Raw genomic sequence first — 11,926 nt, forward strand, 5'->3', positions numbered from 1 at the left:
CATCACAACACAACAGCACTGCCAAAGGAAAAGAAACCAGAGTGGAGTTACTGGAACACTCCGACGGCTGTAGGTCTGCACTAAGGACTACGGCACCTTCACCTCTGGGCCTGAAAGAATGTGAAACATCCTCCTTCCCCGGGAACACCGCTGTGGGTAGGAGCTGCTAGCCCTCGGCAGCATGTCTGGTCAAGTTTAGAAAGCTACACTAAGATCTCACGAATGGCTTTGATTTCATGCCCCACCAAACTGAGGTATGTTCCACAAACCTCATTAAAGGTGTGGAGCCAAGGAACCAGCGGCGAGCAGCCTCGCGCAGTCATCGTCGACGGGATGGCAGAGACGGGAGGTGACTGCTGGGGAAGGACCGCATCGCCCAGGCTGATACATTCCCCTATTTCAGTGCAAAAAACACGGCGATGCACATCTCGCGCACCTGCAGAGCTTGGCTTCCTCTCTGTCTCTAAGGAGGAATTTCAACCTTTGGTAACACGGCAGAAAACCAGGATCTAACGAGGCTGGCTGACCCCAAAGCTGCCATCGACATTCCACTCATGAAGAGCTTTCAGGCTGGAATCAGTGTCTCTAAAACTCTTGTTGGGTTAACAACAAGCTTTGATGCTTTAAATACTGGATTTGGAAGTTTCCTCTACCCTGATCCCCATCCTTCCCAGTCCCTAATGCCACTAGCAAGTGTCTCCCATTGGGCCACAAAATACCTGGGTATAAAAAAAGCAGGTGTTAGTGTCTAGAAACTCTGGAGCTGAATTATTGTGGGCACTGTCTGTAATCAGCCTGGCTCAGTGCTCAATGAGGCAAAGGATGACACAACAGGGAAGCATTCATCGGATCAGGATCACACACGGTGGTACTTTAATACGCCTTCACCACGGACTGACAGGTTTATTACACATCGGGATTTCTTTCCTGTCGTAGCAACTGGATGCTGGACACAAGTGAGCATTAGCTTCAAAACTTACAGGACATTTCCCCCATGCTAAAATCAAATGAGAACGCAGCCCCGCCTGCACAGAGACAGAAGCACGGTGTTCCAGAAGACACTTCCACATGACATCAGTATATTCAAGACGAAGAATAAAGATACTGTATTGCACTAAACATGCAGATTCCACATTGGGGTCTTGAAAAGAGGGGAGCATTTCACTTTGTCCAGTGTGTTGAATACAGAAGAGTCAAGATCCCAGTGTCTATTCTCCAGGTTGGTCACTTTTCCAGCTGTTGATCTTGCACTTGGTCCACCTTCAGTCTAGGGAAGGAACTCTTGCAAAAGAAGCCAAATCCATCAAGAAAGCATGCACATGGATAAAAGCATCAAGCACACACTGGAACCCACTCACATGGAGCCGGGATAGACACTGCTGTGAGCTTCCCCAGCACAGGTACTGCCCTACATGTATTAGAAAGTCATTTTCTAGGAGGTGCCACTGTCAAGACTGGGCTCAACTATTCCCTGTGATACCTACAGGGGAAAGAGCAGGACATCCTTCTCTCAGACAGGAGAAATACAAGAAATCAAAGTTCCAGACTTTATCTAAACAGCTGGATTTTAACTCTAGCAGAATCCCATCTGATTTACTTTAAAGACAGCTAAATTGTGGTCCAATATCTCATTTAAATTTTAAACTCAAAGGTAAATTAAGGAAAGCAGAGAATTCAGGCATGGAGGTTCTCAAAAAGTCTTCAGGACATCCCCCCCTCCCAAAACAATTCGTATATGGCTGTAAGGAGAACTGATCTGACACACAGCTCTGTCAATACAGAGGGGCCAACACTGAGATCAGAGATACTACACTGCAGTGTCCCCTCAAAGGGATGCTCGTTTCTGAGCGGAGAAGAGAATTTTAAACAATGCTTTAAAATAAAAGTACTTACGTTCCTTCTTCTCTCAGAAGAGCCAAGAATTTTTTCACCCGATATTCAGGATCCATCTAAACACCAAACAAAACAGATTTCCATTAATGTGATGCAACCTGCCCAGTAGCTGGATAGGAAAATGAGGCCGCAAAGACAGCTGGAGACGTGTGTGCGTGTTTGCTTTGCCCGTGCACTGGCCCAGCCAGAGATCAGCTTGTCCGGACATCCTGGCGCTTAGTGCAGATACAGCCCTGCACCGAGAGGAAAAGCTGATCAGCACAAGCTTAGCGTGCTCACACAGCCGGGAGATGAGCCAGGCTGGAAACACACACACACATTTCTCTTGGTACTTCTGTTGTCAGGGCAGTCTGCACTCCAGCTTCACCCCGCACCCCCAATGCTAGCCTGGCTCTGCTGTCCTGGTTTGGGCTGGGACAGAGTGACCCCTCTTCCCAGCAGCCAGGGAGAGGCTGGTTGGGTTTGTGCTGAGCAGAAGCTGATCACACACTGATGGGCAGAGCTGCTGCCAGGACAGTCAAGGACTTTCCAGCTTCTCTGCTGTGCCCGTGTCTGCAGGGGCAGGAGGAGCTGGGAGGGAGCACAGCCCCAGTGACCAGCCCAGGATTCCACCTCAGGTTTAGGGCTGAGACCCAACCTGGCCGATGGTCTGTTCCATCCCATGCGCGGCATGGCCAGGGGAGAGGTGAGGCTCTGGCTGGAAGTTCTCTCTCTTGCTCTGGGTTGTCTCCCTCCGGGTCACCCCTCTCTCAGGGTCGTCTCGGTCTCTCGGACACTCAGGCTCTTATCTCTGTTCTGGGATTGCAGTTTCAGGACTCTCCCTGCTCTGGGATCGTTGGCTGGGAACAGGCTGAGCCTTGGCCATGGGGTGGTGAGCAGTGTCACTGTGTGTCACTCATTTGTATATTTGTATATATCACTGTTATTATCATCATTATTATGATTATTATTATGATTTCAAATATTATTGCAGTTTAGTTATTAAATTGTTCTCATCTCACCCTACGAGTCTCTTTTCCCTTCCCCCCTTTCATTCTCTCCCATCCCCAGGAGGGTGAGCGAGCGGCTGTGGTGGGTAAAACTACGACATCTGCACAAGCCAGGCCCATTCTGCGTCTGCTTCCATCTGCCCCTTTCCAGAGCTGGGGCAGCAAATTAAAGAGTCAGGAGCAGAAGGGACTGAAGATGTCCTCGGTTGTCCTCTGTTTTCCTCACCCCTCACAGCTCCAGCAGCACAGCACCAGAGCTGCACGTGGGGGGTCAGCACGTACGGAGAAGCTGAATCACAGCACGAAGCTTCCAGAATTGGCCGTACCAGCCCGTGCTGTGGCTCCATCAACCAGGAACCAGTCCTGCCTCTCCCCCAACGCTGACACAGGGACAAGCGGGCAGTGGGAGGATGGGCTGCTCAGAAGGCAAGAGACTCCAGCTGTCATCAAGAAGACACAATGTGCAACTGCGTTGGTTCTTTGTGCACGGGCTTGCTGATCATCCCTTACGTCAAAGACTCCAGGTGAACCCCCATCACTACACCAAGATACGGTGAGTTAGGAGGAGAAACATTTGGAAATCGGAGACCGTTGGTTCTCGGAGTATCTTTGTGCTGTAGTGCAACCGTTCCTTTGGCCTAGGAACTCCAACTTCTGTTCGTTCTGTAACCTCCATCGGCACCTTGTGTCTTCAACACGCTGCCGAAAATACAGTGGGGTCCTTCTGAAAGTGTTCAGTGAACGGTACTATGAAGTTGACTGGTGGTAAGATTCCCAGCTCCATCCGCACTTGGTAATGAACAGACAAGTGCTCTACCAAAACATAAAACCAGGACTTATCCTTGGAGGGGAGAAGCAACGTTTCAGCATGTGTCAAAGCAGGGCTCCTGCACTCCTCTACCACGTTTTCTGTTCCTCAAGGGAAATTTCCACCAGTTCCTTATGTGAGGAAGCCATCTACTCAAAACCACGACCACTGCAACTGAGGGTAACACAAATGTTTTCTAAAACAACCTGGAAGAAAATAAATCCTAAAATACCAACAGTATTACCAGTGATGCAGGCAGGGAAGAAACAGCCAGCGAGAATTTCTGCTTTGTGCTAAGAAAAGCCAAAAAACGTACAACTTCCTATCACTGTGAAGTATGTCAGCAAGGCCAATACCTCAATACCAACTGCTGAACTATTTATAGATCAGAAAAAATAAATTCACTGGAACAAGATGATTTAAAGGAACTCACTGAGGACCACTGCACTATTACGTTGGGTTTTTAACACACAAAGGAATACTGGTAACGTTCAGGATCCCAGAAGAAAAGAAAGGCTCCCCATCACCCACTGCAGTGCTCGAAATGTATGAAACACAGGGACTAAGAGAGGGACTGCTGTGCCACAGCACTGGGGACCAGAAAGCTGGTGTCTGCCGTATCCCTCTTGCCTAAATCTTCACCACCAGTCTCTCCCAGTCCAGCCCTGACTACAAGGGAAAAGCACATCTGTCTGTGTTTCAGTTCTCCATGTGCAGATGTGGCACTTGGGGACACGGTTTAGTGGTGGACTTGGCAGTGCTGGGTTTACGGTTGGACACGATGACCTTAAAAGTCTTTTCCAACCTAAATGATTCTACAATTCTCTTATTTTATCAGAAAGGCTGAAGCCAATTGGGTCAGGAGTATGTGCACACAGGCCACACACCCTGAACGCTGATTACCTGGAAGTCCCCTTTCTCTGGGGGAATCCCCAGGTGTCACCCACACTATAAGACTACACACGTGACTCTCCCCTGGCAGAGGGTCTCCCATCTTCCCCGTCCAAAGGACTCCAGTCTGACCCTGTAGCTGATCCTGCTTAAGCAGGTTGGACTAGGTGACATCGAGGAGCACTCTGACCTCATTTATCCTACAGTCCTGTGACAACTCAGCCACCTCTCTTCCTATTTCTGGGTGTTCCCAGAAGGGCTAGTACTTGATAAAGGTGTGACAACAATGCCAGGTGGCCAAAGCATCATGTACTGGTAACTGAGACAGCTCAATGGACTGAAAACTGGTTAAATGGCTGGGCTCAAGAAGCTGTGATCAGTGGCATGAAGCCCAGTCACTAGCGGTACCTGCCAGGCGTCCCTGCCAGCACTGTTCGACCTCGTTATTAACAAACAGGATTTGGGGACAGAGCGCACCCTCAGCAAGTCTGCAGATGCCACAGAACTGGGAGGTGTGCCATGCACTGGATGGCGATGTCATTCAGAGAGACCTCAGTTGGATGGAGACAGACACGAACACAAATCTCATGCCATGCAACAAAGGGAGATGCAAACTCTCCCCCCCGGGCAGGAATAACCCCACGCACCAGTACAGGCTGTGGGACAAGTAGCTGGAAAGTGACTTTGCAGAAAAGGACCTGGGGATCCTGGAGGACAATCTGAACAAGAACCAGCAATGGGCCCGGGCAAAAAAGATGGACAACAGCATCCTGGGCTTCATGAGGAGGAATATTGCTGATGGATGGAGGGAGATGGTTCCTCCCCTCTTGTCAGGGACAGCACACCTGGAGGACTGGGTCCAGTTCAGAGCTCCCCAGTACAAGAGAGTGACATAGCAGAGAGTTCAGCAAGGAGTCACAGGAATGATTAAAGGGCTGGAGCATCTGTCATACAAAGAGAGGCTGTGCGAAGGGAGATTGTTTAGTCTGGAGTAGAGAAGACTCAGGACCCAACCAGACACAGCCCTGAGCAAACCGTTCTGGTTGATCGTGCTTGGTCAGAGCAGGGGGTTGGACTAGACAAAGATGGAAAAAATGCTACAGGTGCAGTTAGCAGAGTCTCTCTGGTTAGTACCTTCCTGCTCTCCCTGACATTGACCCAAAGAGAAGAGTTTACCCCAGAGACCCAGGTACCACCTGCACAGTGAGCTAGATGAAGTCCAAGTCCTGGACAGAGGGTTCAAAATTGGCCGAAACTCAAGTTACACGGCCAGCCAAAGCCAAGGCCAAGCTTAAACAAAAAGAATTCCCAGCGCACACGCTCTCAACAAGCTTCAGACAGTCCATGAAAGAAAGGGATTTGAGGAAAAGGACAAAAGAGATTTATCTTTGACCATGAGTAGAAAACTGCATCTGAGAGGGATCCCTGCCTGGCCTTCTCGGATAAGACACATGGCATTTTTGTAGGTAGTGGCAGTAAAGACACCTACTGCTGAAAGGACTTCTTCAGAGGAGCTGCTCAAGTGGCAGCCCACTAGATTTGACTTCCCATCTCTGGTCCAAAGTCCCAGATTCTCCATGAGAAAGCTCAAAGACTTGGGCAAATGAACTGCCAAGAAGTGGGCCTTGCTGGCAACAGTCCAAACCCCAAACTCCATCCCTCCCTGTCAGAGCTGGAGAGGTCTGGTTCCCATCAAAGGTGGGCGTCAAAGAGGGTGGCGAGATGTCTGCAATCATCTACACACATGCTTTCTAAAGGTGTGAATTGGATCAGATGATGTCCTGAGGTCCTTCCCAACAAGAACGATTCTGCGATTCTAGGATCTTAAGTACTTTGCAGATCAGGCAGTGAAAGGCAGCTCCACGGTGAGAGGAACAGCAGCTCACTGCTTACGTACTCGCACGCCGTACGGAACCACTGCTGAGGGCCAAAGGCAAAATCCGCATGAGCACTGCAAAGGTTTCTGCTGCCAGGCACCCCAGTAACAGTCTGTGGCATGGAACGGTGGGGGAAGAGTCAAAACGCTTTTGTGGAGGCCACAGACCAGGCAATGAGACCTTTCACAGCTCAGGCTGACCCAAGGAACCACGAACACCGAGATGGAGCAAGGTGTGACTGCTGGCCATCGACTGAAAGAGAATGTCCCACGGAACAGTCGAACAGCCCGGCTTATTTTCAGATTACTCATCTCACTGACCGACACAGGGATCAAGAGTGTGGTCCTCTTGCCAGGGCCTTGGTGAAACCTTAGGAACCCATGGAAGAGTCATCACAATCAGGAAAGAACAACACAGGACCAATCAGATTGTTCTGTTTAAAAAAAACCCAGCATGATCTGAGATGGATATATACAAACAAATCTCTTCTTTTCATTCTTAGAAAATCTGCACTAATGCCACCAGCTGAAATCCAAACTTGTCAATGCCAGTGTTCTGTTTCCCAAATATGGGAAACCCAGTCTTCTCCCAAAGATGCTGCCTCCCCACCCCTTTCCAGTTGGACACAAGAGAGCGGCCATGGGACGACACTCTGTCCACAGTCTGTACTGATAGCTCCTACAGACCCTTTGGAGGGAACATCATTTATCTGCAGACACAATATCTTGGCCAAAAGACTAAAGCAGGAATCTAAAAGGTAACAAAGAGGCAAACTTGATCAAATCACTTATTAAAAACTGCAGACACAAAACCAGACGGCTGATCCACCCTGGAAGGAGTAGGAGATGGTGTCAATAGAGGGGAAAGAGGAAGCAGGTTCAGGACTTCTGAACAGACCCTCTGGTGCCCTGTGAAAGGAGAAACGCTGCTGTCAAACTGGATGAAAGATTTTCTAGAAGAGCAGCGTGGAGACTGACTCTGTGACACAGCCCAGGTGGTAAGAAAAAGGCTGTTCCTCCAGGATGTGCCTGGGAGACCTCAGGAAAAAGGCAACCGAAGAGGCTTCACTGATCTTCAGCCCAGAGAAGAGGAGGCGGCACTCCACCGAGACGTGCACGCCCATGGGTAGTATGGTACACTCCTGTAAACGTGTCATAAAATCCAAGCTCTTAGTATGTCCAGACGCTGTGTTTAGTTTAAAATAATTTAGGCAATATTAGATGATGTCCTTTCAAAACAAGTTCCCATGTAAGTTAAAATGCAAACACCTTAGACTAACTTAAGTTTTATTTATCCTAAACCAAAGTTCCCAAATGAGGAAATACTGGAGGTGCAAAAGGGGGCTGTCTGGAAAGCTGCCTGGCTCATTCGGGTTCCTGCTCCGAGAAGGAGAGCAAGCTGGGCTTTGGAGCGTGGCCAGCAAGGTCCGAGAGCAACACGACAAACAGGCAAAATCAGCAGAAGAAACCAGCCCCCAGCTAGGGAACGTGTACCCAGCAGCACCCCAGGGTAGGGAAGCCAGCGTGGCACCCAACAGCACCGCAGCCAAGGACACCTCAAAGCTAAACTCTTCTGGATTGAGGTGACAAACCGTGAGTGCGTCCGTTCATCAAAGACTTGTTTGGAACAAGAACATAACATCACTCCAGGACACGCAGCGTGTGCAAGGTGAGCAAGTACGTGACGCTGCATACGAGCAGTGCGACGTTAAGGAAGGCCAGGAACAGCAATAACACAGTCGGTGGGAAATGAAGCTGCCAGCAGTGTGGGTTTACGAGGCTCGTAAACACGGTAACGAAGCAACCCGAGACACCAGAGCGATGCAGGGGTTCGTGGTACTCCATGAAACGATTTTCATACTGAGACTGGTTCAGCAAGACTTTAGTCTGAAACAAACCGAAAGGCACTTGAACAGCTTAATAGCTACATATAGCGGAGACTGGGTTTACTGGTCTAAGAGAGCAAAAAACCACAGTTCAGTGACTGCAGAGAAAGAAACTAGGTACATATTTTTTGCAAAGAATTAATTCACCATAGAATCGAATCAGCTGAATTTTTGAGAAATTTCATCCATCGCTTGGAATTTTTCAGGGATTTCAGATTCAAATCTCTTTCTAAAAAGCTGTGGTCCAGCTCAGTGAAAAAAAAAAGGGACTAGTGTTGGACTTCTTATTTGGTGAAATCCTGCTTTCCTGCAAAAGCTACCCAAATTAGATATCACTGTGGGCTTCCCATGCATCCAGATATGAGCACTCTCCTATTTATCGAGAGCCTGTATTGCTTTCCTGTATTTCTGAGTTCAGCAGATGGAGTCACGTAAACACCTCAGACCTTTTGGAACAGAACTTTTTCATATTTAGCTTCCATATGCTATGACACTATTACCTGAATTGAGTGTAATATCAGTCGCCCTGCTACCAACCATCCAGCAAAGGTGAATTATCAATGATTCACAGCAGCAGCAGCAGCCCTTCCTTTTACACTTGTCCAATTTGTCAGAAACAGCCCAGAGTCACGGTCCTGCCTGTCCTCTCCCAGCCCAACTGGCCACGGACTCACCTACAAAACGGTGGTCTGGTTAAAAAAAAAAAAATAAATAATGCCCAAGACCAGTTTACCTGTCTGCACAGTCTAGGGCAGCGTGAAGACTCCCTACCTACAGCATCGTAGGTGTGCGGCCACAGGGTGATGCTGTGAACAATCCCGGGGTAAACACTTCCACCCGTGCTCCAGAGGCAGAACTGCCCACCCTTTCCATAACCTTCACCTTCAGTTTGGAAAAGAACCAACACTTGAGGTCAAAGCAGCAAAAGAAACCGTCCTGTGTCAGAAGAAGGAATCCATTGTCAAGGTTAAGTGAAACGGACTGCAGCAGAGCCGGGCAGTCCCCGAAGGCCTGCGCCCCTTAAATATATTTAATACGTGCGAGCAATGACTTACTGACTTGCCTGTAGGTATGGAATTAAAAGCCAAGGAAGAAGAGGAAAAAGTAATCTAGATAAATGACTTTATTCCCCGAGGTGACATCCAGTCAGAGCATATCCTTAGCGCTGTGCAAGTTTTAACAGAATTGCGAAGAGCGAACAGAGGGATACATGACTTATTTGCTGCTAAACGACATGCCTCTCCGCTTATGCTCAGCCTCTCCTAGGAAGATCTAAGGACAGTTCACTCAGCTGCACTAAATCCATTTGATGTGAAAAGAGAGTGTGTGCGAGGGGGGGAAGGACTCCGAAGGGCGCTGAAATGTCAGCCGCGGAGGATTAGGGCTGCACGCTACACCCTCTCATTTTTCGCGTGCATCTCCTGTCTGATGGCTGGCTCGCAGGCATGGGTGATGGGAGCGGGGGAGGGTTCAGAGCTGCATATTTCTACCCTCTGCAATTATTTTCTTTAAAGTGCTGAAAGTGGAAAATAAAGAGAAGAGCAGCTGAATGGTCTGACAGATTTATCTTCTTCAGGGAAAAAGCACATACACCTGCATAGGCACCTTTTTCTTTAAAAAAAAAAAAATCCAAAGTGATTGCTATCTGCAATCTTAACATGGGGCGCAGAGAGAAATTCCATGAAAGGTAAGTTAATCCAATCCCTCCAGTTGCCAGATGCTCCTCTCTGAAGTGCGGCTCTGAACAGCCTATAGGCACCGGGGTTTTTAAAGATCTCTCCGTGGACCAAGACCTGGTGATTTCTTTGTTCAGAAAATTTCTTCTCGCTGTAGCAATATTCTCAATCAAACCAATTGAAAGGCTCCCACCACACAGCTAAAGTAGGAGGCTGCAGAGAAGTGGGAACCCCTCCGACTGCTCTGTTTATCCCAGCCCTTCCTGGACCAGAAACATTCTTACCTGTAACGACATTTCTATCAGCATCAGCAGCTTCTTGATACCAATCCAGACAGGCTTCCCTTTGACGTTCTGTGCAATCGTGCTGCGTTCCTTGTCTTTGAAGTTACCCAGGAGCTGGAGGGGAAAAATAAAAAATAAAAACATCAACAACAAGAGACTGCCAGTGGGAATAAAGCTACCTAACTCAGGAAGAAGGGAATGAGAAGCTAGAGAGCATTTTCTAGCTTAGAAGGAAAATTTGTTGCAATGTATCTGGGCAAGGCAAAACACTTTGATTCTTTTATTCCATAATGGTTCTTTACATAACATCTCTAACCGAACAGTTAGGACGCTCTTTCCAGTTTTTCTCCAGATCAGAGTCTAGAAGGAACACAGCAGCTCAAGCCACAGTGAGTTTTCAAAACCGCTGCAAGAGCGTCTGTGTCTTTCAGGCTTTGGTGACAGCTCTGCAAGCTTGCACAGAAGATTTCCCTCTTAAGTTTATTTTAACAGCCTCAATATTCACTACCATTTCCACCGTGGCATAGATTAAGAAGCCATTAAGGGCACGAATTTATAAAGAACATATAATCTCTTCAGCACCAAGCACCTTCATTTGATGTTCTTCCAATTCATGAGAGCTTGGCACCCTCCAGGCACATTCAGTTTAAGTGCCGCAATTATCATCATTAGCCACTTCCATGCCCTGGGAATCTTTCAATCCACTCCACAAACTTCCCTCCCTAGACACATTCTCTCATTTTCCCTGAATTTATTGTATGAAAAAGTAATTCAGAGAAGCCTTAGAGCTGTTATAACGTTAAGTGGGACAGCGTTCCCAAATGCAAAGCTACTGCAAAATAGCTCATTTCCAGCAAATTTTGAACTTCTTTGTCATCCTTGAACATTTTCTCACCTCCAAAGCCTCCATGAGCTGCTCCCCCGTGGCAATGTTGGGGACGTGAATGGTGGTGCTGAAGGCGTTCAGCATCTCCATCTCCTGCAGGACGTCTTTGCGACTGGTGGTTCCAATGATGAGAAGCTTCCGACCCTGTTCACAAAATGAAATAAGCGTCAATAATAAATGATGCTCAGCAACCAAAAAGCTTTTTACTTGTATGAAGACAAAATTTCAGTGGTCTTCATCGTTGGAAGGGGCTGGTGAAACGGTTTAAATACGGGCTTGGAAGCTGCATGAAATGAGCCCCCTGAGGACACCTGAACCATCCCTGCGCAGGACCCCCGGGAGTGTGGCACAAACAACCCGACGCTTGCTCTGAACCACCCAAGGACAAGGTTAAAAGGTGCCTTCAACTTGTGAAGATACAACTGGGATAACAGCAGATGTGACCGCAGAGCTGACGCACGCTCAAAATGTTCGGAATGTGGAGACGGGTTATCAGCAGATCCGATGGAGAAAATGTCATCTCGATTCTGATGGACTTGGCTTTCGTGGTTGCCCTGTATTTCCTCAACACGCTGTCCTCTGAGTTTTTTGTTCAATTCATAAATATTGATATATCTGATATTATATATGCTATAACTTGCATATCTGACATTATATATGCTGTAGTCAAGAAAAAGTGTAAGCCCTTTAAGGAGAATTCCTGCTACCTCATTCCAAAAACTAGAACAAGTCGTACG

The 11,926-nt window shown here is 47.9% G+C and overlaps 1 protein-coding gene across 1 annotated transcript; it reads right to left on the reverse strand.

Annotated features, from left to right (window-relative positions):
* Window positions 1-767: 767 nt before the first annotated feature.
* On the reverse strand, window positions 768-11,333 carry LOC104463719 (vesicle-fusing ATPase-like; the record flags this gene model as incomplete). Its single annotated transcript, XM_010076162.1, has 4 exons — window positions 768-1,281; window positions 1,894-1,949; window positions 10,304-10,417; window positions 11,199-11,333. Coding segments are annotated over 4 exons (324 nt in total), but the record flags the coding sequence as incomplete, so codon positions are not given.
* Window positions 11,334-11,926: the final 593 nt, after the last annotated feature.

The sequence above is a fragment of the Pterocles gutturalis genome, unplaced genomic scaffold (assembly GCF_000699245.1).
Source record: "Pterocles gutturalis isolate BGI_N339 unplaced genomic scaffold, ASM69924v1 scaffold16153, whole genome shotgun sequence".
NCBI lineage: Eukaryota > Metazoa > Chordata > Aves > Pterocliformes > Pteroclidae > Pterocles > Pterocles gutturalis.